This window comes from Sporothrix brasiliensis, assembly GCF_000820605.1.
Source record: "Sporothrix brasiliensis 5110 chromosome Unknown Cont18, whole genome shotgun sequence".
Taxonomy (NCBI): Eukaryota; Fungi; Ascomycota; class Sordariomycetes; order Ophiostomatales; family Ophiostomataceae; genus Sporothrix; species Sporothrix brasiliensis.
Window position 1 is genome coordinate 2,521,258 of NW_024467137.1, and position 26,717 is coordinate 2,547,974.

Consider the following 26,717-nt stretch of genomic DNA (forward strand, 5'->3'; position numbering starts at 1 on the left):
CGTAATGGGCATTATTTTGTTATCTGATTCATTCTTTCTGTTTTCTGTATTTCAGCTGCTTATATTGTCTTCTGTAATCTTGCAAGTTTGCGTCTTATTACATACTATTTTGACTTTTGTTCTACAGACAGACGAAACAAAATACCAAAGAAAGTATACCCAATAAACCAAATGTCAATTACGACAATAACCTCAAGAGTGTAACATTGCTCTCGTCTGCCTTCTGAAGTACGTCGCATCTTGGACATTCACACCCAAACCCCCCTCCTCTTGGCCGAAAGAGGAAGGGACCCACACGAGCTTTTGTCTGTCGCCAAGATGTCGCCAAGAAATGCCAAGACCGTTTGTCAACTCAAGAATAACCCAATTAAACTTGGCTTAAAATAAATCCTAAAATTCTCCCGCCTTTAGTCCTTTCTTGCACGTGCCCCTTATTTGCGCGAACGCGCCTTCCTCGAGGCTTTAGCGGTCGTAGCTCTTTCCCACGTGAAAATCCACCAAGCTACGGCATATGTCCCCAACGGTTGAACAACAAACGACGTCTTCCCCGGCAATCGACGTTTTGTGCATCATCATCGTCACCCACCTTTTGTCAACATCACCACCGACGACAACCTCGATACGCCCGCCGTGTCGAGCGTACTCCCCAGTCCGACCTGCACCTGACCTATTTCTGCTGGATAGTCTCAGAATCGACAGTCCTACCTCCCTTGCCCGCAATGGCCAAGTCCAAGGAGATTCCCGGCACTGGCCCTGTGGAATCGTCGCAGGTCAAGCTGCTGTACCTGACCGCCTACAACTTCACGTCGGCGGTCCTCTGGGCCACGGTGCTGGGCCGCACGGTTGGCGCCGCTTATCTGCGCGGGCCCGAGTACGTGCCGATTGCTGTCAGCTACTTTGTGCGCTGGACCCAGACGCTCGCCCTGCTGGAGGTCGTGCACTCGCTGCTGGGCGTCGTCCGCGCTCCCTTTTTCACGACCGTCATGCAGGTTGCCAGCCGCCTGCTGCTCGTGTGGGCCGTCGTCTACCCGTTCCCCAACGCCACCACATCCAGCGTGTTCTACACGTCGATGCTGCTCGCCTGGAGCACGACCGAGGTCATCCGCTACTTTTACTTTGCTCTGAGCCTGGCTCGTAGCGCGAGCTCGTCCGGGAGCGGAGCCAACCCGCCGGTGCCCGACTGGTTCACCATCCTGCGCTACAGCACATTCCTCGTGCTCTACCCCATCGGCATCTCGTCTGAGGTGCGCCTCGTGTACCTGGCCGCGGCGACGCCCGGCGCCGCCGAGCGCCTGCACCCGTACTACCCCTACGCGCTGTACGCAGTGCTGGCCATCTATGTGCCCGGGTCGTACATTCTCTACACGCACATGCTGGCGCAGCGGCGCAAGGTGCTCCGCCGGCTCAAGGCCGACTCGAGCAAGGCCCAGTAGAGCGGAGAGATGGGGGCATATGATACAAGCAAGGGGACCGAGACGCTACACATTACGAGACGATAGAAACAATGGGAGTGCAGCGGATCGAACGTGCGCGAAGACACGAAGCGAGACATGGAGCGGGAACCTCGACTCTTCGGAGCACTACAGCGGCTATGCGGCTTGGATGGCACGGGTGTTACGGGTATTGACGGGTATTCGGTATAAAAAAGGCGAGCAAGTAACAGGTTTTCTCTGTTCGATAGAATTGAGGCGAAAGAGAGCTTCGGCAACATCAATAGCAATAGCGTAATAATGTACTATTATAATTCATAAGGGTTTGTATTTGTCATAGCATCGTATTTTAAAAAATAAATAAAAATAAGGATAAAGAAACGTGCGTCCTATGATACCGCCGCCGCCGTCGTAACGTGGCTGCCGGCATACCATGCGGTACCCTCGGTCCACTGCACAATCAAGTCACTCGCGTCACGGAGCAGCGTGTTGTAGTTGGGATTCTGTGGCGGGTCGAACATGCTCATATGCGCCCATGTCTCGTCCGTCGCCGCGTCGTTGAGGGCCGGCCGCCAGATCCCTGCTGGGGTCTGTCCTGACGGCAGGTTGCAAAACGTTCGCTCGCCCGCGGGCAGCAGCCCGCGCAACGGCGAGCTCCGTCCGCTTTCGCCGTTGTTGCTGGGACTCGTCGCTTTTCGCTGGGCCTCTTGTGCTGCCCTGCCCAACTGCGTATACAGGTTGCCGAACCCGACGCCCAGTTGCCGGTTCGCCTCTGTCATGCGCGCCATGCGCGCCCGCAGCACTTCGCCTCGTGCGAGGCAGTTGACAAACTCGAGGTGCGACGTGGCCCACGTCCAGCCCTCGGTCAGCTGATCCCGCCGCTTGTAGGCGGCCGTGGCGGCGGCGGCCGCCGCACCGCTGGCGATCGCACCGGCACCGGCGTACATGGCAATCTTGCCCCAGCCCCACGAGGATGACGCTGCGCCGGCGGCAGCCGCGGCCCCTCCGACAGCCGCGGCCTCTGTCTTGCTCGTCTTGGATGCATTGCTCGAGGGCGACGACGACGACGGCAGGGCCCGTGCCGAGCGCGCCGGCTGCGTGTCGCCGTCGCTCTTCTTGCTGCCCCACAGCGCATCCGTCAGACCCGTAATCTGCGTCAGCGCGGCCGTCGCGGCCGCATACTGGCCTTCGGCGCCGTGGGCCACCACGCCCGGCGCGATCCCCAGGTACGGCGTGTCGAACCCCAGCACGCCGTGCACGTACGGAAACATCATGGCATTCAGCTCGTCCCCCAGCTTCTCCTCCTCGTCGCCGACCCGCTTGTCGCCCGCCAGCCCCAGCAGCGCATCCGCCGCCACAATCCCGCCCATCGAGTGCCCAATCAATATGCAGTGCACCGACGGGTCGACGGTCGGCGACGGCGTGCGCGCCGCCACCTCGATGTCGATCACTTGTTCGAGCAGCCACTCCGAAAAGCGAGCGACGCAGGCCGCGAGGTCGCCGCGGGTCTCGTAGGTCGGGTAGACGGCGACGCGGACGTCCACGTTGGGCAGGGCCTGGGCAACGCGCTTGCGCAGGTCATGGGAGAACTGCGAGCGGGCGCCAAACGTGTCGGCGCCGCCCTTGAAGCCGTGCACAAAGCACAGCAGCAGCGTGCGGCGCATCTGATTTGGTGACGGAGAGAAAAGGCCAGGGAGAAGGTCTCGAGGTGGAGGGAAGCGGGTGAGCTACCGGAGGCGTCGGAAGACGGACGGGCGAGTATCGGAAAGAAAACAGAGTCCGAGGTCTCGACAGCAGATACAGAGGTGCAGCGATAAGGTGGTTGTTGGAAAGCGAGCGTGAATGACGTGAAAACAAGTCGTTAGTTGCTGAAGAAGGCTGTGAGGCTGTGGCAAGGCCCGGGTTGCGGTTCAGTAGTGGAGGAGTGTGCGGGGCTTTAGCGCTATTAGCGCATCTACTCAGAACGGCAGGCAGCTTGCACCCCGGGACAAGGCTCTCCAATAACACAAGGTTTCACAACGACAGGGACATCATGGGTCGGATGCACAAGAACATACTTTATTACAATTGTAGTTTCTAGCATATCGTCATATTTATAATGATAGAAGCGGTAAATCATGACTGAAAAATAACGACTAGATGTATTTTCATTTTCTGATTCAACGCCGACATGGCGATGAGGCGAATACTAAAAACCTGAAATCAACGATGACGGTCAAGGAAAACATTGCATGTCGGCCGAGGCGGCCAGGCAAAGAAAGTTAGAATGCACACAAGGAGCAAAGACCAGAAGAATCCAGAATAAGAGGATTGAAATATAATATTGGAATGCCCAAAGCCAAACGCCAGCCGGTCGATCGCCCCTTCCGTCTCAAAAGCATTTTTCGCTCTTGCCTTGGGCTGCTCAGCCATCTCATGTTTTTTATGCAATTGCCCTTGCTATTTTGTTTCCCAAAAGCTCCTTCCGTTTTCCGATCTTTCCCTGTCTCTCCGTCGGTGTCCCACTCTCTTATATTTATTCCCATTTAAATAAAAAACCTAAAGTCGAATGTTACCAGAGTATTTTGTTGGTCCTCCAAAGTCGTTCCCCTAGAAAATGGCAAATGGCAAACTGGCAAAAAGAGACATAAGGAGATAAAAAGGCGCGCCATGGGTAACACGCCGGCAGCGATTCTTGTCAGTCCCATACACCCACGTTGGAAAGAGATAATAAAAATAAAGACAAGAAGAAAATACTAAGGAAAGGGTAAGAAAACACAAGGTGAAAAAAAAAGTATTGTAAAAGAAATAATAAATAAGAAATGCACGTTGGTAACAAACCATTCCCTCTGAAAAAGCAAATAAAAACTGCATCGGTGGGTATTATCGATTGACAAAATCGTCGTCGGTGCTGAAAAGAGCGGTCCTCTCCAGCATCGTCAGGTATATTCAAAGGAGTACGTATGCTGCATGTTCGTGTTCGTGTTCGTGCTTGCGTGAGTCACGCGGCTTGCCTTGGGTGTTTATTTGTACAACAAAAGGGGCAATGAAGTTACTCCGCAGTCTCTGTGTCGGTGTCCGGAGACACCACCAGCTTGGCTGCAGCCGTAGCCATTTTCCCGTCCGCTCTGGCGACGATCGAAGCCCCTGTTGGTCCAGCACTGACACTAGGTGGGTTGGAGCTCTCCGGGGTGTTCGGCGCATGGGTGAGCGGCGGCGTCGACTCGGCATTGGCGGGCAGCCGGGGTGACACGGGCGCCGTGGAGGCGGTATATGACTTTGCGGCCGGCGGCGACCCCAGGCTGACCAGGCCGGTCTTGGCCAGCTCGTCGAGCAGGCGGTCCACGGCCGCGTTCTGCCGGCCGGTGCTCGTCCGCTTCAGAGCGGCAAGCTGGGTCTCCATGGTCTCGACAAAAAGACGACGTTCCTCACCTTCGAGGAGCTTCAATAGTCTCTCTGTGTAGTGGGTTAGCGGGGATGATGGTAAAAATGTGCCGGACACAAAAACGAAGGAGCTACTTACGGATGACATAGTTGCCGTATTGGTCTTTGATCATTTGGTGCAGGACGGGCACCCCGTCACTGCCGACCTTCTCGAGCTCCTTGCGGGCGCGGACGCGGTCGTCCAGCGTGCCGTGTTCCATGCACTTCTCGACCACATTGGACGCAAACTTGTGCCGCGACATGGGGACGAGCTCATTCAGCACCGTATTGATCATCTTGGTGCGGTCCTCTGGATCACCAAACTCAATGACGTGCTGCGTCACGTAGTTGCCGTACTGGTCCATGATGAGGTCGCGCGCGTTCTCGTGCAACTCCGCTAGAATGATGGCCTTGTCCTCCTCGGACCCGTGTTCGAGCATCCGCTGGACGACGCGGCAGCCGTAGTTGTGCGACGACAGCTCCTTCACCTTGCCGCGGAAGGCGTCCATGACAAAGCCAATGTGTTCGCGCGGGACCACTTCGATGACCTTTTGCACGACATGGTTGCCGCTCGGGTCCTTGACGACACGCGTCACATCCACCTCGAGCTCCTTGACCAGGTAGACCTGCTGTTCCACCAGAATGTGCTCAAGGGCCTTTTGCACCACACGGCAGGCGTACGGTTGTGTGGACAGCTCCACCATCTTGCCGCGCATCTGCTCGGCCAAGTACTTTTTCTGGACCTGGCTGCCGTGCTCAAAGAACTTTTGAACAACGTAGTTTCCAAACACGTCACGCATCAGAACGAGCGCATTGGCTGAGATTTCCCGGAAAATGTGTTCCTTGTCGTCGCTGTTGGCCGTCTCGAGCTTGCTTTGGATGAAGCGCGAGCCGTGCTGGTCGCCGCTGAACTCGACAATGTAGCCGTAAATGTCCTTGAGCTCGAACCGCCGGTTGGTTCTGGATGTTCGGAAATCGTCCAGCACAGGGCTGCGCATCGACCGAACGAGATCGCGGTCACGGGGAGCTTGCAGTTGGGAGTTGGGCAGCAGGCCATTGCCCATCGGCGTGCCCATCGGCGCGCCCATCGGGAGACCCAGAGGCGACACCTGCATGGGCGCTCGGAAGGAGTTGAACAGTGGATATGGGGCGAGGTTGCTGGGGAGGAAGTTGGGGTTGCCGTTGAACGACGCAGCAGCGGCAGCAGCAGCCGATAGCTGCTGGTCGTGTAAGAAATTTTGTAGAGGTTGACGCTGCAGTAGGTTGCCTACACCGTTGGCACCGGTCTCCGATAGGCCCGATGTTCTGGGGTCGCGCGACTGCGGCCGACTCCAGGGCCCGGCACCATTCGCTGGTGTTCCAAGGCTGCGCGGGCTGCCGTTTTGCTGGAAAACCCCCCCAATCGGAGTGTTGCCCCGCTCAGCTGAGCCGAAATGGCTACGCGGAGCAGAAAAGGCGGATGCGGCAGCAGGGTCTCTACCCTGCCCGTACATCTCGAATCCCCGAACGCCCGCGTCCCAAGGCTCAGAGATGGGGTTGAACTGGAACGATGGTTGGCTGTGTGCGTGTGCCTGAGCTTGTGCTTGCACATATGCTGCCATTGCGCCATAGTTGCTTCCAAGGCCGTTGGCGGTAGAGCTGGCTGACCGCTCATCGAGGCCCTGGGACTGGCGGAACATCTGCGCCATCGCCAGAGCGTTGGCGTCTTCGGGTTGGGAGTTGCGGTGGTAGGGCAGAGCGGGTGTAGGCGCTGCTGGGGAGGAGTATGACGTCGAGGCTTGGAGCGATGTGCGGTGTGAATGGCCGTGGCTCGACGTTGCAATGGGGCCAAAGGAGCCAAAGGATGGGAGCGTCGAGCCGTTGCTGCCATTGGTATTTGTCGTGCCATTTGCTGGCCCAGGCGCGGCCGATGCGGACGCTGTCGATCCTGCTAAAGAGGCCGCAGCTGACGACGTCGAGAAGACGTTCGAGGAGCCGTGGGCAGCTCGTGTTCGGGATGGGAGAGCATCGCTGTCAAAGCCCAGGTTGGAAAGAGAGTTGGAGATGGTGTTCGAATCGGGGTCGTCCTCTCCTACACTGTCGCGCAGTGGCGATGTGTACCGGAAAGCGGCTGCGTTGGCCTCGGAGGCCGTGCCGTTGGTGGCCTTGGAACGGCCGTTTGGGAAGGCGCCTGTCTGTCCGATGGGAAAGAGTGAAGAGGTGGATGAAAGACCGCTTGATAGGTCACCAACGGCATCTCTCTGGCGTGCAGGCGACGGGCTCGACGATGTCCTCCGTGTCGCGGCGTTGTTCTCGGCGTTGTTCCAAGGTCCAGACTGCGCTGTCCATACGCCGGGGGCGGCTGAGTTTGTCGGGAAGTTGGTGGAGGCCTGGTGGCCGTTTGTGAAGGGCTCGTCTTGGCCTAGATGGAGCAAGAATCGTTAGTATAAAAAAGCGATTAGAGAAGAGCAGACGACTTGGCAAAGAGAAGAAAAAAAAAGAGCAACCCCAGCGTGTTTCAGCTGTAATCCATCCCCAGCTTTTCGTCCGAACCTTCACTTCCATCTTGCGCCAATAGTAGACACACACCGCCGCCTGTCAGTGTTCTTCTTGACGTACCTCGTAGACTATTCGACTCGCGATTGTTGACAGACGATGGCACATTACCCCACACAGAATTCGGCTGCCAGGACACGATGGACTGGGCCGACGACTCCCTCGAGTTGGCGCCGCCGTAGGGGAAGCGGTTCGCCTGAAGAGACGATGTTAGCAATTTGAGTCAAGACTGATGGCGAGCGTGGTCGAAGGTGATGAAGCAGCGCAGACAAGACTGAGGCACGAGACCTAGGTTCAGAAAGAGGGGAGACGAGAGGAGAGGCGAAGAGACGGAGGCACTGAAAGAGAAAAATAGGCAACAAAATACATACCGCCATGGCAGTCGACAAATGGGCGACTCGTGAAGCTGTTTCGATGTGATGGGCCGCTGGCGAGGCGAAGGAGCGTCGATACGGCGATGGAGATCGATCAGAGCGCACGACACGCGATGGTGGATGCTTCGCGACTGACAGGCGACACGAGACGAGGATGAAAGACGAGTGATGCAAGAAGCAAAAAGTAAGAAGCGAGGAGGATAATTGGATAGGAAGAAGCGGGCGTGAGGAGAGGGCTTAAAAGAAGCTTTGTTGGCAGGATGTAGTGTATGTTGGTTTGTCGAGACGGCTTGACTGGAGATAGCGGCGACGATAGAGAGCGACCAGCGATGGACGAGAGGCTCTGCTACGGAAAGAAAAGTAGAAATGCCAAGTAAACAGTATCGATGCGGCAGCGAAGGATGTTGTCGACTGGATGCTGCCGTGGACGGGACAAGTCAAGGGCGGGGATCGCGTGCAAGCAAGAAAGTCTTGCTGCAGCGAAGGGGCGTGAGAGCAAGCGAGACGAGGCTCCCTTTCGTTGCGATTGTGACGGCGAAGTGGTATTAAGATGTGATTTTTTTTTTTACCAGGGAACACTGGGTGGACTATTTCATTCTTAATGGAGTGGAGAAAGTGGCAGTCGAGCGGGTGGGTATTGATTGTTGCGAGGGAGGGCGGTTTGCTGACAGGCTGGTTGGCTGGCAGGAAGGAGCGCGGAGGGGGAGCCTGTTGCCTTGAAGGAGGGGCCTAGACGGTGGACAACAGAAGGTGCGAACAGAAGGTGGTCCAGTATCGGGGAAGGTGCGAACAGTGCACGCAGCTCCTGCGTTTGGTGGGAAGGAGCGAGGGAAGCGATAGACAGTAGCGGCATAGCGCGGTGGGGAGGGTGCAGTGGAGTACCTAGCGGTTAGGTGCTCCGTGTTCCGTAGCGCACAAGAGTGGAGGCCTGTGTTCGCTGTCCAAGCCGTCAAGAGACCCAGAGCGGCGGCAGATGCAGCGAATGCGTCGTAGTGCGGTGGGATAGCGCAGGCCAAGGGTTTCTCTACTTGCCCAAGGAGGAGCTAGAGATGCTGAGAAGCGCCTGAGGGAAGGTCCCAGCCGGTAAGGCTGAGTGGTCAATTGTGAGGGGAAAAATGCACACGATCGCGAGGAAGGCGGGCAGCGAGGAAGGATGCAGCAGGGAAAGAACGACGACAAATTGTCTAGGGTAAGGTAGGAGTAAAGCAGGCGAACCATTGTGAAAGGTGGGATGAAAAAAGGAAAGAGCGCCCAGCAGGGCAGGTGCGAAGTACATGCAGTAAGTACAGAATACACACTGCAGAATAAGCAATACTCGATACAGGCTTACGTGGGACTCACCAACACCGCGACGAACTGAGCAAACGATCCAGTGTCCACAAGCAAGCGAAGACGTATTCATTAGTACAAAGTAGAAAACCGGAAAACGCCCTTCAAATTTTGTAAAATTGGCTCCCACGGTCTGTCTCGTGGCTGCCGTCCGTTGCCTTCAGATGCGGCAAAACGCATGGCGGAGGCAGCGGAGAAGGGAGAGGAGCTGAAGCCAGGGTGGCCAGCAGCGATGCTTATCGAGGATCGGGCGGAGCAAAACCAATTGTGAGCGCGGCCAAGCCGACGGTGGCCCACGATAATGAGGCTTTCTTAGACGGCGCGAATATGTGTGTCACGGCTACTTTGTATTGTTGCAGTTTCAAGGGTGCCTTCTGAGGCCGGGCAAAATAAGGTTTACGCGGGTGGGGAAGGCGCAGACCACGACGACGGCGAGATGGAGGGAAGCCAGAGGAAAGACGGGGAAAGCACAAGTGCCAATCCGGGTCGCTCTTTCCTGTGCGTCGAGGCAAATGGCCACGGAGCACGTCGACAGGACAAAACAGCTACCAAATAGTCGAGGAAAGAAGCTTTTGCCAGGGCACATTTTGGCCAAACTTGGATTATTGAGATCGGCCCCAGCGACCTGGGATGGGGCTGCCGGACGGGATGCTAAAAAACCGACGCCAGCTGGCGGGACGATCAGGGGTGTCTCTTTCGCCAAGCAAGTAAGAAACAGCAAGGAGTGCGGCACGTGTAGTCGCAACGCGTGAAAATTAGGTGATGGGATGATGCGGAAGGAGCAGGCGGCCAGAAACATTACGTCAAAAGGGCAACGACGCACGGGGTGTTAGAATCTCAATGAACGGCAGCCGCGATGGGCTGTCTTTCTCTCCCCTTTTTGCCTGCCCTCTCTGTCTCATGTCTTTTCTTGACGAGTTAACCCACAGCCGACGGTGTACGTACCAACACATCGTCAACACATCGTCAACACATCGTCAGCAACGCCGCGTTACTTCGTTACAGAGACTCACCCGCTCTTACACCGCTTGCGTTCTAGAACCACGCTAGCGAATTCACGAACAAGAGGGCCGGGAGCAAAACAGGAGGCTTGGTCCTCTCACTCGACACGGAGCAAACAGAGCCGAGCGAACGCATTGACAGGGGGTAGGGGGGACAACTCTCACTGCCACCTTGCATAGGCCGACGACGATTCGAAGTGCAACGGTTGCTGAACAAGCGTCTACAAAGATACGCAAGACAATACGCAGTAGCAGCCCAGACCTGTGGGTGGCCAATATATTGTTCTTACGAACAAGAGACACTGCACGAACAAGCCTCTTCTCACAGAAAAAAGGACACCGCCAACAGCCAGGGGTGAGCGTTGAGACGCCACGTCGCAGCCCAAGGTAAGGGATAGATAGGATGGGAAGGTTATTATTACAGTCTCCTGTCGTGCCCGGTTTACTCAGGTGGAGTCCACAAAGCATCCCGTTTGTCGCGGTGCGCACTATTGTCGTCGCCCTGCTCAACGCAAAACTTTTTTTTTTCACTGCCAGCCGATAAGCACTGGCGGGCCGGTGTCTAACCTCTGTGTTGACCGAGAATGCTGCACCAGCCTCGCAAACGGATCGTCTGAAACGAAACGTCTCTGTTTCCCGATCACGAGCCGTGTGCTGAATGCTGTCTCTGGCCTTGGGTAGTACGATGACAGGCGACCGGCCAGCCAAGTAGCCAGGTCGCCTTTCCCCCAGCCGGCATGATCCAGCAGCTCCAAATGATGCCGGCGTTTCGCCTCACACAACGAGCAACCGGTTGTTTTGCAGTTGCCGCTATGTACGACAACAGCTGCCTTTAACTAAAAATATATCCATTCCGGTTGCTTGTTTGTCGTCTCTTCAGTTGGTGCTACACGTGCGGTCAAGTGGACTTGAGACAGTTTGTAACATATGCAGGAAGAAGGAAAGAAAGGAGCTGATACTAAGCTAACTTTTACGTTTTTCTTTTCTTTTCGTTTTTCCCTTCTCACGAATCGGACCATTCTGGTTTTAGGGAATTTTGTTCCAACGACCGCGTGCCTGGTTTCCGTTGCCTGCCTTATCACCCTCTGCTTGGACCCGATTCATTATCCCAAATGTGCGAAAGTCGGCAAGGACAAGTTCACTCTTGAGAGAACGATAAAGCCATTGTCGACAAACGCATGGCAAGCGGTATTTCGCAAGTCTGTTGACCCAAGTTCCGCTTTGCGCATCCTTTGCTGTGCGGAAAGAGACGTCGCGAGACGCGACGCCACACAGTGTGCGATGCACAGATTGCCACGGAAAGTTCCAAAGACTACCGGAGGCGACGTTGTACCGTCTTCTCCCAATTTCTTTTGTTTCACAGTGCACAGCGTCAACATCTAGCCTCCGCTGGGCGACATTGCCGTCGAGATGTTAAGACAAGACGAAGATGACGCAGGACTTGCCTGTGCCGCTTGCCAGACAAGGCACCTGTGTTTTGCAGTTCGCAGTGACATGGTGCTATTGCAGTCTCTCGCCCTTGTGCATGAGCAGTCTGTCCCGTGAAAAGGAAAGAACACATACCCGGGCGACGTATCACCGAGTCCTGTGTGGTCCACCTCCCCAAGTTAGATGCTGGTGACAACAATTCGCAGGCAAACACGTTTGAAGATGGGTAAAGGGTAGATCTGCGTGCTCCCTTCACGTATTTACTCCCCCTTATCTTCAACGCCAACGCTCCGCTCCACATATTCCGCTCGGAGCGAGTAAGTCCTCTGCCGAACAGAAGAGACCGATGAAGCGTCTGTCTCGGAAAGCGCAAGAGAGAAACAACGCAGGGGAGAACCTGAAAATTGATAGGTCATGTTAAACCAAGAGGATAGCCGCATGCTTCAATAAGTCTCACGCTTTCGCGCGGATAGATGAGGCACTGGAAGAAAAGGAAGGGCGGAAAGTTGATCATACGGAGACCACGGTGCCGTTCTGTCGCTGGGCGCTGCGGATAGCCGCTTATACGACATGCTCCGGCATCTTGTGCAGGTCGTTCCTGTGAGAGTCCATGTCGGAGCTCGAGAACAGCAATCTTTCGGACATGTTGAAGAGGGAAGGCATCTTAGCAGGTCGGCTAGCCAGAAAGATGAAGCATCTGTCAACAATCGGCGGCCGTCTGACCATCATCAACGCTATGCAGAAAGCGCACATTCGCTTGAACGGAGAGTCGCGCGGTTGTGGAACTGCCGTTTTTGGTTGGACGAGATGGCAAGCTTGTTCTCTTGTTTTTGGACTCCCTTCGATCGGCGCCGAATGTTTTGTAACCAAACGTCGATACGCTGGTACGACATACACAGTTCACATTGCAAGTACAGAGTGTGTGCGACACGCCTCATCTGACGTTTCCCCTACCTCCTGGGACTTGTGCACTCCTGTGAGGTGTTTGATATATAATATCGACGAAAGGGGCTAATGTTTCTACAGGCGACGGGAAGGTTGAAACATTGACAGGCCGGTCGAAAGAGAGATGACAAACGGGAAGTTGAAGTGAGGGACGGACTGAGCGCATGGAGAGGTACCGGCTCGGATGATGCGAGAAACGAAGCAACCCAGCCGGCAATGTCAGTCCCATTGACTTGAGCAATAGAGGGTGTAAAGACGCGAGCATTCAACCAGGTAACATGTCAACGGTTTTCCCCTTGGTTTCATTTTCCTATCATTTCAACTGGGATTTACTCGTCTTGTTGTCCTACTGAGTACTGCGTACAAAATACAGCGCAGTTTCGCCGACTTATTCCACGGACGTTTATCCCTTAAGTCATTATCCGGATCAGAAACAGACTGGGACAATGTCTGCTTTCCCGGTTTTAGGTCACAGAAGGGATGGAAACAAAGACGGGATATAAGATTGCTGGCATAATGGGCGGCTGGCGGTCAATCAATTTTATCATTGTAAGAATATTAGACATCCGCCAATCCACTCACTGACACGAGGAATTGGACTTCTCAATGACCCAATGGGCACACCAACACAACGGATGTGTTAAAAGGGTTTGGGTCAGTGTAAAAAGAGTAGTGAAAGGACCAGCCACATGCATCCCTTGCGTTCCTGAGAGTCGAGAGTCGAGATGTGAAAAGAGCGCATCGTCAGGGACTGTCAGCTTCCCACCAAGACGCTGAATTTTTGTTGCCCCTTCGTTCTTTCCACATATCGTCTGCATCCCTGCATTTGTTCACCTGTCGTGTGCAGCGGTGCAGCTATGGTGGCAGTCATGGTGGCAGTTGGCAAGTGGCAGGCATCGCGCCTTCCTCTCACGCACGGGCCATTCGTCTCTTTCCTGTTCAAACGTGCTTTGTCGTTCGCTCCTGCCTGTCCAAAATATCCGTACCTGCCTGTCAGTCCCATCTGATGGACCCCGAGGGTCCACAGCTCACGACTTCGCGTGAGGGTAGGCGGCTGTTCATTGGTTGACAGGTGTCCAGAGCGTTGAAATCAGTGGTGTTCGGACACTACCCCTGGCGCCGACCAGCGAGGACGGTCTGATGGAGAGGCTTGGGAGGATCTCTTTTTGGCAAGGCAGCCAATCGCAGTGGGGCTATCACCCGTTCTGGTTAAGGGCGACTTGGGTGTAATTTCCTTTTGCAGTGTTTTTTCTTACCGCTGGTGGGTTACTCCTTCCGTCATTCGCATGCCCAGTGCTGCATTTCCCCTGGCTAGTGGTGGTTGTAGGCCTTCTTCTCACTCGTGCCTGCCATTTTTGCTAGGCGCTTGGCTGGACCACCCGCACCTTCTTGTCCGTGACTCTGTGCAACTGCCCTGGTGGTGTTTACCTCATTTGTCCCCTTTCGCCCTTTCCGCCTCCTCGCCATGCGTTCCTATTATCTCGTAATTTCGTTTCGCTCTCTTTTCCCTCCCTCTCGTCTTTCCTATTTTCCTCCTCTTCATCCACCACTGAGGGTTTTCACTCCTTTCAAACTCTCTCACGTTCATTTCCTCCCCTCGCATCGCTTGGATTTGCTTACCCAGCAAACGAAGCATCACACTCATTTTTTGTTTGTTGTTTGTGTGGTTATTTGCGTTTGGTTTCAACTCTCCCGCTCTCTTTTCGAAGTTGAATACCGTCCTGTCCTTTTTACTTAATTTGCACCACACGTCACACTCATTCCATCGCTCATCGACTGGGTAAAGACGACATCGCCGACTGTTTACTTCCAATCTCCGCCTGTTTTCACCCGTTTGCAATCATTCTCAACCCTTCCCGACGAAGCCGACCGTTCCGATCGACCTCGTTTGCTGCTCTGTACGTCTTGTCGGAATCGAAGCACTATTTTGGCTGGTACAGGGGATATTGTGGATGTTGACTTGCTGTCGCGAAGTCGGCCTGTCTGGCCGGCCCGGTCGTATCAACAAGACCTGCTTCGTGGCGGCCATCGTGGCCGGGGGAGGCCCTATGATGCGCGGCTGAAAGGCGGCCACCTTTTTGGCCGGCCGAGAATCATAGGACAGCATCGCACCGCAAGACGTGGACAAGACTGGACTTGTTTAGGGAATTTTTGCTGACCATCTGCTCATACAGTTGTCAACCACGTTTCTATATTAATTCTACGACTCGCCCTACGACCCCTTTTTCCGTCACCCTTTTGCTTTTGCGACCACCACAATGTCTTCGTTCAAGCATTTCTTCTCTCACGGCCAGTTGGCTGCCCGGTCCGATGAGGGCTCGGGCAACGAGCACACGATCACCGCCATGATCATCCTCCTCGCAATTGTCTTCTCCGGCCTGCTCCTGACCTCCACTCTTGTCATGCTCCGTCGCGTTAAGAGACGCCAGCAGATGCTTGCTATGGGTCTGCCGCAGTATAATGACAAGACCGGTGCCGGCAACAACAACCCGCACGGCCTCACCATTCAAACGACCAACGCCAACGGCCGCAAGTCCGTGCTCGTCTTCGGCCGCGATGGCCAGCCCATGCTCGCCAACCCCCAGTCGCCGCCGTACTCGCCCGATAATGTCCCGGAGATTCGCATCACTTTCCCGGACGAGCACGATGAGACGGGCCGTCGCAAGAGTGGCCGTGTCGTTGTTGTCCGCGTCGGCGAGCACAACACTGTCGGCATGGAGCCCCTTTCCGAGCAGGAAGAGCAGCTTCCGGCGTACGAGAAGGACAGCAAAAGCCGGTTCTACTCTATCGACATGGACCAGATTGGCGGCCTGAAAGAGAAGCAGTACCGGGATTACAACTAAGGGGAGCATCTCGAAATAACCCGAACTTTTGAGTGGCTTTCCTGGTCATTTCCTTCTGTTTCTTTTCTTGGCGCCTCTTAATTTTTCATTTCTTACACTCGTTTCTCCTCTGACATTTATACCATAATCATTATTTTGGCCCATTTTTGTTTCATACTCTTATTTCGCACCACACATTTATTCCTGGGTACCTTTGTTATCTATTTACGGCGCAGAAGTGTTTGGGGGGGACGACAACGACGTGGTTAACACCGCACTCCGACTACCAGGACGGGATTTTCGCAGCTGACAGACAAAAAAAGAACAGATAGCACGCGTGGAAGCAGTGGACCAATGTTTGCGGACGAGCACAGACACGAAGACCGACATTTTGCTTGTTTCCGAGACTATTCTTCACCACATTGGCCGGGATGCTGTGAGCAGGACAGTGACCCTCTGTCCTCTCCGTGCATGCTTGGCTACTCTTGTGTGTTTTCATGTACATATTGTATTATTACTATTCCATTTACTGCATTAACTGCAATCTACCGTGTATACCACCTTTATGGCCTTTCTCTTTTCTTCCCTTTCTCTGGCTGTTGAAGAATATTTTGCAAGGAAACCATGACTATCGTGATAAACTTGGGCATTGCAGTTCAGTACGAATCGATCGCCATTGGTGATGAGCGAATCAAATGTCAGGTCACCACTGGCATGCAAGCCGTCTATTTTTGATTGTTGATGAATTCAGCGGGCCGTTTGGCTGCTGTCCGTTATTTGTTTGGGCTGCCGTGGAATTATTCTGTATTGCAAAGTGTATACTCCCATACTTGCTCAATAATAATTCGTTTGACGTCGCTGGTTGTGTTTTGTCCGCTCGAGTCATGGGTTTAGAAGTACATCATAGGACAGTGCTTCTTTGGTGGGGCCGCCACTCCCGAGCATTTGGCGTCTTCGCCGTTTGCTACTATGAACTCGCTGGCGGCGCGCAGTTAGGGAAAATGACCGAATTGGAAAGGAAGCTGCGAGAGTCGGTCTTGCCTGGCGATCCACCGAATCGCTTAAAATTACTACCGAGTCAAGGAGGAAAGAGGGACCGTCAAGATCGTGTTCAATGTGGCTTTCCAATACTACAACGTGTTAAACCCGTTTTCAGTAGCTACGACCGACGCGAAACGACGCCAGCAGAGAAAGAGCCAACGTCAAGTCTTTCTGTGCCTGCTTAGCCCGTATCAATTTTTGTGCTACAGACCTCATCTGGCTCCATCTTTCTCTCAATCTCTCCTTTTCTCCTCCCACAACGCTCTCTTTCTTTGGTGATCGACAGCACAGTGTCCATGTGCCCCGTTTCCTTTGTGTTTCTTCTTCTTCTTCATCGTACCTTTTGATCTCTTTAGTATTCCATTTGTCGTATACCTTTCATCGACCCTCCCTGGCAGCACGCTTCTCTGGAATCCTTTGAAACATGGCCATGAGCCATATGCTGAAGCTCTCCTTTGCCGCGCGAGGCACTTTTTGAACTATTTCCTCTTTGCCTCTCCAATTCTTTTGACGAATTCATCGCGTCTTCTCTGCTGGACGTACTCCCTTCGTCGATTCCTTCCATCGTTTGCACTCCCACGATGGCACCCCCAAGCTCGCGAAAAAAAGCGACGGTGACCTCCGAGACGCCGACGACAAACACCGAATACCAGACCATTGCTAAGCAATTTGCTGCTGCCAACCGGATCAAGCAGATTGAGGATGCTGCGCGGGCTGGTCGCGCAGACGCGCATACAGAGCACAATCGGGCTACCGCCCTCGAGCGGCGGCGAGCACTGCGTGAGGCTGCTCGCAAGTCAGCCTATGAGCGTCGCTGGATGTGGACCGTGGGTTTTTGGCTCTGGCTGGTGGTGGTGCACGCTGTGGGCATCTTCTACTTCACATCCGGCTTCCTGCTCACCCGGCTGGTCCTGGACGAGCAGTCAGGCTGTGCCGTGAGCCCGTTGGGCGATGCTGGCAGCAGCCACATTTCCGACCCGGCCAAGGGCTGCTGGCACCCCAAGACGTTTGATCGTGCCGTCATTGTGCTCATCGACGCGCTCCGCTATGATTTCACAGTACCCGTCGGCAGCGGAAGCATCAACGATACACAGGCCGAACTCTTCCACAACTCGTTCCCCTTCCTCTACGAGACTGCCGTCTCCGACCCGACCCACGCGTTCCTGCGACCGTTCATTGCCGACCCGCCGACTACGACGCTCCAGCGCCTCAAGGGCCTCACGACTGGCACCCTTCCCACGTTCATGGACATGGGCAGCAACTTTGCCGGCACCGCAGTCGAGGAGGATAACCTGCTGGCGCAGATGCACACCCTTGGCAAGACTATCGTACACCTGGGCGACGACACCTGGACCGCACTTTTCCCGGGCTACTTTGCGCCCAACGTCAGCCGTGCCTACGACAGTTTCAATGTTTGGGACTTGCACACGGTCGACAACGGTGTGCTCGACCACATTTTCCCGCTCATGGAGTCGCAGGTCCAAAAAGAGCACCCCTGGGACGTGCTCATCGGCCATTGCTTGGGCGTCGACCATGCCGGCCACCGCTACGGCCCCAGCCATCCGGCGATGCGCGAGAAGCTGCAGCAGATGGACGACTTCATTCGGCGCCTAGTAGCCACGATCGACGACGACACACTACTCGTTGTGATGGGGGACCACGGCATGGACAGCAAGGGCGACCACGGCGGCGAGAGCGACGACGAAATCGAGGCCGCGCTGTGGATGTACGCACGGCGCCCGCTGTTTGGCCGCACCGACCCGGCCTTTGTCACACCGCCTGCCACGGCCAAGGAACGCCCTGTCAATCAGATCGATCTCGTGCCCACCCTGGCCCTGCTCCTGGGCCTTCCCATCCCCTACAACAACCTAGGCTGGCCGATTGAGGAGGCCTTTGTGGGCCCCAACGGCGACGACTGGGCCAATCTGGCCACTGTGGGTGAGCTTACAGCTGCCGGCATCGATCGTTACCAGGCGTCGTATGCGGAGGCACAGGGTTTCGAAAACGCCGACGCTCCGGTGCGACCGCCACTGATCAAGTCCTCTTCCAAAAAGCAGACCATGGCCGAAGCCTATGCGGCCCTTGCCGTGTACCAGGCTGAGACGCTGCGCACCTGCAAGGAGCTGTGGGCCAACTTCGATGTCGGCAGCATGATTCTGGGCATCGCCATCATGGCCTCTGGCGTCATATCGCTGCTTTTGTATGCCTCGCGCCGCGGCGATACCGACGACGACGATGAGGGCATTGTGCTCATCGAGGACGCGGAACTTGACCACGCCGAGATGCTGCTCGAGCTCCAGGGTGAGCTGGTCGACGGCGAGGACCTGGCCAGCAAGAACAAGGACGACGACTCGGACTTGCTACAGCAGCAAACCCAGCATGCATGGCTTGTGGTGGGCGGTCTGGCCGGTGGCGTTCCCATTTTGGCTGCCGGCATCGCCTGGGCATCTGTGGTGAGGAACGGCTCCGAGCCGTGGTACGCATTCGCTGGCTACGCAGCCCTCGCAAGCACGCTTGTTGTATCTGCGCAGCTGCTCGGCCGTGTTGGCCGGCGTCGCCTGTGGCGCCTGCTGCCGAGCAGCGTCTGGGGCTGGATGGCGTTTGTGTTCACGGTTGCCCAGTCGGCCGGCTTTGCGTCCAACTCCTATACTATCTGGGAGGACAACATCCTGCTCTTCTTCCTGGCCACGTTTGGCTTCGTGGCCGCACTGGCCTCACTACGCCTCGTTACGCCTGGCGACCGTGCCCTCGGCATCTACCACGCCGTGATGTTCGTTCTGCTGGGTCGCCTAGCATCCCTGTCGAAGCTCTGTCGTGAGGAGCAGATGCCGTACTGCACCTCTACCTACTACGCATCTGCCAACTCGTCGACCTCGGCCGTTTGGCAGCTAGCCGTCCCCTTTGCAGTCTTCCTCATCATGCCCACGATCGTGCGCTCCTTTTTCGAGCCGACGCGCTCTTATGAGGGTCTGGCCCCGACGTGGATCGGCTATGTCTTCCGCGGCGGTCTCTTCATGGCAGCTGTGTACTGGACGCTCGACGCCGCCGACAGCGGCAACTGGTGGGCCGACGCATTCCCTGCGGGCACCGTCAAGACCGCTTCTGTTTATGTTGCGCAGACGGTGCTGGGGCTCGCTCTTGTTGCAGGCACTGTGGGTTTTGTCTGGGCGGGCCCCTGCGTGTCTTTCTCGGCGCGCGCGGCGCCGGGGTCGAACCGTGCACAGGTGGCCGTCCTGGGCTACGCGAACGCACACGGCGCCCGATACCTGCTGCTGGTGGTCAACTTGCTCGTTGCTGGGGTGCAGCTGTCGAAGCCCATGGGTGGCGGTGCGCTCGCCCTGATGCTGTGGCAAGTGCTTTCGCTGCTCGAGCTGCTCGACTTGCTCAAGTCGGGCGGCCCCCAAGAGCCCGACGGCGACGAGTCGGCCGCCAGCGGTGACCGTGGCACCAATGTGAGCACGGGCAACCGTAGCCTGCTCGCATCCATTGAGGAGGAGGAGGAGGCGGGCCCCACGGCGACTATCAACGGTGTGTCAGTTGCGACGGCCACGGATGCTGCCTCGGCCAACGCTGCGGCAGCCGCCTCCACCGCAACCCCCTCGTCGGTCACTGTAATCGGCCCGGTGATTCTCGCCATGCTCGCCAACTTCCACTACTTTACGACAGGCCACCAGGCCACCCTCTCTAGCATCCAGTGGGACAGCGCCTTCATCCCGCTCTTTTCGGTGCGCTACCCCTGGAGCCCTCTTGTCATTGCAGCAAACACGTTTCCGGGCCACTTTATTACCGTCGCCGCCGTGCCGGTCCTCGTTCTGTGGAAGACAGGCCCCCGGCGGCGGGGTGGCTTGCTGTCGCCGACGAGCCGCGCGCTGGCCGGCTTTGCCGCGTACTTTGCCGTCGAGGCCCTGGCCACGATGGCGTGGGCCGGCCATCTGCGGCGGCACCTGATGCTGTACCGGGTGTTCAACCCACGCTTCATGATGGCGGCGGCAGCGTTGCTCGTCGTGGACATTGCCGCTGTTGTGCTGGCGCTCGTGGGGCTGCGGTCCAACACGCTCGCGGTCAGTGAGGTGTTTGGCTGGGTGGACGACTATTAGAAGACGAGCATTGCCTCGACAATACCACGGGGGGTTATATGGTGTCAGGTTACGAGATGTATTCAGGGAGGTTGGGAAGCGAAGCATAAGGGTTTCGTCCATATAGACGGCGCACTAAGACGAAGAGAAGCGACTACGTAGCGCAGCTTTCGTCTGATCACTTTTGTATAAAATATATAATGTGTACAATGTCCATTTTGCAACATTTTCATAGACTAGAGCCTTCTGCTACAAACGAATTTTAATTTTTTAAAATAAAAATAAAAAAAACATACTCTGTGAACTGTGAAGAGCAGAAAATTGGCTCTGCGACGATGTTGTCAGACTCTGCATTACAGCGTACATGCGCTGTGGCACGATTTCCATTGGCCACAAAGCAGCTGCCGGCACTGGCCGACGAAAGCCTTCAGGCTAGGCCACAACAGGTAATAGCAACCCGCCCTCGCTGTGGGACCCACCTTCTTTCCTTGGATGTTTGAGTGCGCACCTTCCACTTACCTGGTCCTGCTTAAGACTCAGAAGGTGGTGACTGCCGAAACGCCGTCGCCTCTTTCCCAATTTGCCCCCTTTCACGAACAGCCGGACACGCGAAGAAAAACAATAAACCTTCACGAACATGCACGCCTGCTAGTTGCACGACCTCCTCCTCTTCCTCGCCGACTCACCATCCAATCCAATTGACGCAATGCCCGCCGTCAGGCTGCTCGCGCTGGCGCCCGCACCGGGCCAGCAGCTGCAGCTCCTACGCAGCGCCGGCAGTGCCAGCAGCAGCAGCACAACGAGGACAACGACAGCTGGACAAAGCAGCAGCTATTCTAAAGATCGGAACGGCCTTGCGTCTCCCAAAGTGCCATCGCCATCCAGGGCCATGTCGACGAGCGCCGCCCCCGCCCCGCATCATCGTCCGTCGACGCAGCCGAGCTGGTCCCGAGGCGCGTCACCCACGGCCGTGGCACCGTTCCTCGCGCGGGCACAGCGGCCATCCTCCACCGCCGAAGCCAAGGCGAATACGCAGCGCGCTCGGATACCACACCACCACCAGGCTCCAGCCGCATGCAGAGCCTTTGGATCGGCGACAATGCCTAAGCAGGTCGCCTTCCCGCGACACGGCAAGGCGGTTGCCCCACAGCAAACCCCCACGAACGAAAACGAGGCAACCGCCACAACAACTTCGCCAATGCCCGAGGACGCGACAGCAGAGCCAACGACAGGAGCAGAACCAAAGACTGCGCCATCATCAGCACCTCCAAACGAGCAGCGACCGGCCAAAACGAATGGCAAGCGGACCAAAGCAGCATCCAGCGGGGCCAAGGCAAAGCCGGCCGCAGCAGCAGTAGCAGCAGTAGCACCAGAAGATTCAGCAGAGCCAGCCGATCTAGCTCCTCCAGCGGACCAGACGATACCGACCGCATCGATAGGACATGCGGAGCCGACAAGCGCGCCTGCGTCGCAAGAGGCGTCTTCAGTGGCCGTGGACGCGCAGGACACTCTGGGCCGCACAGACGGACCGACCACAACAGCTAAACCCACTGACCCCGCTGGTGTAGTAGCCGAGGCGGCAGCATCAGCAACCACTGCAGCAGAAACGGCCACTATCGCTGCCGCCATTCTAGACGGCACATCACCAGTAATCGAGCTTGGTCCGCCCAAGGTCACCATCGGCGCGGTCCTCGAGCCGGGTCAGAAACAACAAGAGCAGGCTGATCAGCAGCAGCAGCAACAGCAGCAACAAAAATCAGGAGACCAAGGATCGTCGTCGCCACGCCAGCCACTGTCACAGAGCAAGCTGCTTCCACCGCACCTGACCACGCCGCCGTACGTGCATCACTTTGACAGCTACTCGCTGGTGAAGCAGCTCGAGGCCGGCGGTTACCGGCAGGGACAGGCCATCACGGCCATGAAGGCCGTGCGGACGCTGCTGGCGCAGAACCTGGATGTGGCGCAGACCGGTCTTGTCAGCAAGAGTGACGTCGAGAACGAGGCGTACCTGTTCAAGGCAGCATGTGCCGAGCTCAGCATTGAAGTGCGGAACAACCGCCGGCGCGCCGACGAGCTTGTGCGTCAGCAGCGCACACTGCTGCAGCACGAGGTGGACATTGCTTCCCAGTCCGTCAACCAGGAGCTGGTGACGCTGGCCGACGTGGTCAAGGAGCTGTTCAACGACCGCAAGATGGCTGTCCGGGAGGAGCAAAAGACGCTCGAGAGCGCGATCCAGCAGCTGAGCTACAAGATCACGATTATGCTCAACAGCGAGATGCGGTCGGAGATTGAGGGTCTGCGGTGGGTGTTGATCCGGCGGTCCGTGCTGGGCATCATCTTCATGGCCATCCTGACGCTGGGCACGCTGCGGTACGCGAGCTACGTCAGCCACGAGAAGAAGAACGCGGCAGAGCGTGCGCTGCGCGAGGCACACGAGGCGGAGATGCAGCGGTTTGCCGACACAAAGATCGATAGCAGCGCGCCACCGGATGCCGCAGAGATTTTGGCAGCAAACTGATGGAGCAAGCAGAGACAGAGAGAAAGAGAGAAAGAGAGACAGAGAGACAGAGAGCGTTTGCCAGGTTGTTGTAGAATACGGGTTCAACACGGAATGGCTGCAGGATAATGGATTTAGGAAAGGCGAACACGACCATTGGATCTATTGGCAAGGACGTGGTTACGAACACGGAAAAAGAAAACAAAACGAAAGGACGTTTGGAGATACCCAAAACTTAGACAAGGCACACCGCACGTGGCACATCAGCAATTACACATAAGATACAAAAACTCACAAAATGAAGACCCAACGACATGTTGAAAGTACTCGGTAGATGAGAATCGCGCAAGCTGAACTGGGAACTATGTATGCTTTATACGTATCAATTTCATTGACTATTTCGTGAATATGTGCGTGTCATGAGGCGAGGGCAAAAGATGGACTGGGTATATTGGGTATGACTGAGGGTCCAACGGCAACAGAAGAACAAAACGCATTCGCTAATGATAGTAAACTAAAGATGACAAAAAAAAATCCCAAACTGGCGTAAAACATGACGGAGACGATAGGTCGACGACAAAGGGTCTAGATGCCGTTCTCCTCCCAGGTGCGATAGATGGCATCCCGCACAGCCATATGGCCGTTGGAGCGCTGCACGGTTAGTCAAAAGCTGCGACAAGAGAAAACGAAATGCCGACAACGTAGCAAAGGGAAACTCACTGGGTGAAACGTCTTGCCGTAGTACGTCGGCACGTACCACATGGAGTTCTCGGGGGACACCAGGCGGCCGTCGCCATACACAGAGGCATCCGCGTCGCCAGCGTCAAACGATCCAACAACCGGCAGCAGGGCCGGGTTGGCAGCTTGTGCCTGCACCATGTCACACAGTGCGCGTTCGCCCCAGTCGCCGCGGGCGTCGGCTGGTCCACGGCAACGCAGCGGGTCGACCAGGGACGAGTCGGGGTCGACGGTCGGTGCAGAGAGGGGGACGGCGTCCTTTGTGCCCTTTTTGCCCTTTTTGCCCTTTTTGCCATCCTTACCCTTGTCGGGCCCATCGTCAGGGACATCGACGCCGTTGTCGGTGCCTCCCACGAGGAAGAACCAGGTCGCATCGCGCTTGTAGTCCGGCTCGACCACGCCGGGCTCGCAGAAGCGGTGGCCCTCAAAGGCGTCGTCGTAGTCGACAAACAGCACATGCGGCGTGTTGCCGTAGCGGGCGTTGACGCCGTCGACAATCGCCTTGAGCTTGCGGTTCGCGCCGGCCACCAGGCCGTTCATGCGGCGGCGCAGGCCCTTGGTGAGGTAGGTGGTGTCGGTGGCGTTGTCGGGCACGCCGGTCGCGTTGCCGTAGTGCCACCAGATGCTCATGGACGCGCGGTCGCACAGATCGGTCTCGGCGTTGAAGAAGCGCGCGTAGCCAGTGACAATGATGCGGAACTGCGGGTGCTTCTCCCACCGGACGCGCGCCAGCAGCTGCAGCAGGATCACGGTCAGGCGCGCAGAAAACGAGGCCGGGTCGGTCGAGCGGTCGTCCTCGGCGAGCAGCAGCTCTGAGGCGCGCAGAGCAGCCTCGCAGGTGCCCGAGTAGTACCCATAGAAGCGGAACACACAGGCGTTGATGACGTCAAAGAAGCCCAGATCGTTGCCGCCGATGGAGAGGGTGACGTAGTCGAGCGCAACCAGGGCTGGATCGGTAAGGAGCGTGTTGATCTGGCCAGGATTCGACGCGGAGGACGACGGCGAGCCGAGAACGTCGGCGGTCGTGGCGCCTGTGCACGACAGCCACTGAAACGCCGTCATGTTGGCATCACCGCTGCTGTCGCCCTTTCCTCCTTTGTTGCCGTTGCTGCCGGCCGACGCGTCCGCGTCAAGGCCCAGGTCGACGTGCAGCAGGGCCGGATACGCGCCAAACCCCAGGCGGCAGCTCGCCTCCTTACCGCCGTCGAGGTGTGTGCCGATGCCCGCGCTGTATGAGTCGCCGAGCGAGGCAAACCCTTTGCTGGTCCACCGAAGGCCGCTATCGCCATGTTGCGGAGTGTGGCCACCCAGCGCCTTCTGCCGCGCGTCGCCGCCGCCGAACCACGACGCCACTCTCGGTATCCGCCACGCGTTTGTGATAGCCGCTGGTAGTACGGCCGCGCGTACAGGCTCCGTGCCGCTGAGCACAACCAGCCACGACGAGGCGGAGATCAGAGACAGGAGATGCATCTTGACGATAAGGAAAGAAGATAAGGTCAAGGAGTCAAGGACGTTCGTCGAGGTGTCGTCGAAAAGATGTCGCCATCCACGGATGTATTGTTTAGGGTGCCATGAGAGTGTCGGGGGGGAGTGTGGTCGTAGGAAGCACAGGCATAGTCGGAGTCACAAAGACTGGCAAAGAGATGTTCCCAACAAATGGCAAGTCGATGCAGCCATTCACAGGCGGCAAGGTGGCAGGCGCGCAGGGCAGGCTGACAGGCAGTCGCGACGCAGCCACAGTGATGCGGGGTTGGGCCGTGGACCCTTACAAAACGGAGGAAGGTGCGTAGCCAATGGCAGGCGCTGCTGTCGGCAGGTGCTGGCCGCATTTGCTCTCCTTTGCGCCTTCTGCGCCTCCCTCCTTCCTCACGCAACGCCAGCCTCGTGACACAATCAAAGGAGAAAGGATAGGGAGAAGAAGCCATGCAAATTAGGAAAGAGCAAGTGTTTGTAGCTGTCATCAAAACAGAGCACAATGTAGATTAAACGGTCGGAGGCTTTGGCGGCATGCGCCATACGACATAACACAGTATAGCCAACAAAGCAAACTCGCTCAGCACTGGCGACAAGTCAGCTTGCTGACAGCTGAAGCATAAATCATGGTATGCACGACATAGTTTTCGAGAGATGTCTATAATCGACACTGAGTCCGTGATTCGGTTTAGACGAGAGAAGAGACGTCCTGAGTCGTGAGTTGGACTGGCACGACAAAGACGATGCCGATGCGGCTCCGGAGTTTGCTCGGAGACGTCCCGCAAGGTCTACACCCGTCTGGGCTGCTGGACGTGCTCTTTCTTGGCCGCCTCGGCGTTGGACTCTGTCTCCTCGGGGCTCACAACAAAACGGCGACAAGAGTCTTGCAGCCCATTTACCAATGATTTTGATTGCAAAACCACTTTGTTCTTTGGATGGTTTGTCGGCGCCAAGAAACGGACAACGTTCAAGCTCAAAACTGCAGCACCTCAATCCAGCATGGCCCTCGGTGGTCATAGTTCGACGCTCCGAGGCACATTGCGTATATGATTATTCTCGCAACTGCGGCCGACATAGCCGCCTCGGAGTGTGAAGTTTTGCAAGACTGACAAGAGGAAGTAAGCCAACAATGTGGACACGAGAACGGAAACGGCAACAAATAACAAAATAGTCCTGGCCGCAGTTGCTTGTGTTCGTGGCGGCCCTTTTCTCGTTCCTTTTTCTTCCTTGGGTCCTCTTTTTTCATAGATCCTTTCTTTTTTTCTTTTTTTCTTTTTGCACTATTTTTTCCCCTGCTTCACGATCTTCCGTCCCACCTTCGGTCTTCCGTAGTTGCGGATGCTTTGTGATCGGATGGCAGCCAAGCGACGAAAACCAGTTCACCCGGCTCAAAGATTTCTAGCGCTTCCTTGCAGCCTTCTAGCGCGCCAACCATTTGGATTTGTTTGCCCTGTGGTCCTCGGTTCATGTCGGACGTGTTGTCGACGTCCGAGCTCCGCTATCTTTTTTTTCTCTGGTCTTTCTTGCATGGGATTTTTGCTGTTTTTTCGTCGCTCTTTTCATCTTGCCTCCAGTGGGGCCCTGCTTGAAAATTAGAGTTGGGAGATATAAGACAGAGAGCGGCAA

The 26,717-nt window shown here is 56.3% G+C and overlaps 7 protein-coding genes across 7 annotated transcripts; 4 read left to right on the forward strand and 3 right to left on the reverse strand.

Moving 5' to 3' along the window:
• Window positions 1-719: 719 nt before the first annotated feature.
• Window positions 720-1,433, forward strand: SPBR_02007 (3-hydroxy acyl-CoA dehydratase; the record flags this gene model as incomplete). Its single annotated transcript, XM_040760316.1, has 1 exon — window positions 720-1,433. The coding sequence occupies one exon, from the start codon at window positions 720-722 to the stop codon at window positions 1,431-1,433; it is 714 nt and encodes a 237-aa protein (XP_040619677.1).
• Window positions 1,434-1,819: 386 nt separating this feature from the next.
• On the reverse strand, window positions 1,820-3,094 carry SPBR_01759 (uncharacterized protein; the record flags this gene model as incomplete). The annotated part of the gene is made up of 1 exon (XM_040760069.1): window positions 1,820-3,094. The coding sequence occupies one exon, from the start codon at window positions 3,092-3,094 to the stop codon at window positions 1,820-1,822; it is 1,275 nt and encodes a 424-aa protein (XP_040619678.1).
• Window positions 3,095-4,461: 1,367 nt separating this feature from the next.
• Window positions 4,462-7,744, reverse strand: SPBR_01264 (pumilio family mRNA-binding protein; the record flags this gene model as incomplete). Its single annotated transcript, XM_040759575.1, has 4 exons — window positions 4,462-4,865; window positions 4,933-7,233; window positions 7,431-7,563; window positions 7,739-7,744. The coding sequence occupies 4 exons, from the start codon at window positions 7,742-7,744 to the stop codon at window positions 4,462-4,464; spliced, it is 2,844 nt and encodes a 947-aa protein (XP_040619679.1).
• A 6,958-nt stretch (window positions 7,745-14,702) lies between these two features.
• On the forward strand, window positions 14,703-15,287 carry SPBR_02065 (uncharacterized protein; the record flags this gene model as incomplete). Its single annotated transcript, XM_040760374.1, has 1 exon — window positions 14,703-15,287. The coding sequence occupies one exon, from the start codon at window positions 14,703-14,705 to the stop codon at window positions 15,285-15,287; it is 585 nt and encodes a 194-aa protein (XP_040619680.1).
• Window positions 15,288-16,888: 1,601 nt separating this feature from the next.
• SPBR_01247 (phosphatidylinositol glycan, class O) lies at window positions 16,889-20,404 on the forward strand (the record flags this gene model as incomplete). The annotated part of the gene is made up of 1 exon (XM_040759558.1): window positions 16,889-20,404. The coding sequence occupies one exon, from the start codon at window positions 16,889-16,891 to the stop codon at window positions 20,402-20,404; it is 3,516 nt and encodes a 1,171-aa protein (XP_040619681.1).
• Window positions 20,405-21,089: 685 nt separating this feature from the next.
• SPBR_01544 (uncharacterized protein) lies at window positions 21,090-22,901 on the forward strand (the record flags this gene model as incomplete). The annotated part of the gene is made up of 1 exon (XM_040759854.1): window positions 21,090-22,901. One exon carries the CDS (start codon window positions 21,090-21,092, stop codon window positions 22,899-22,901), a length of 1,812 nt encoding a protein of 603 aa, XP_040619682.1.
• A 564-nt stretch (window positions 22,902-23,465) lies between these two features.
• SPBR_01611 (uncharacterized protein) lies at window positions 23,466-25,088 on the reverse strand (the record flags this gene model as incomplete). The annotated part of the gene is made up of 2 exons (XM_040759921.1): window positions 23,466-23,531; window positions 23,601-25,088. The coding sequence occupies 2 exons, from the start codon at window positions 25,086-25,088 to the stop codon at window positions 23,466-23,468; spliced, it is 1,554 nt and encodes a 517-aa protein (XP_040619683.1).
• Between the last annotated feature and the right edge of the window lie 1,629 nt (window positions 25,089-26,717).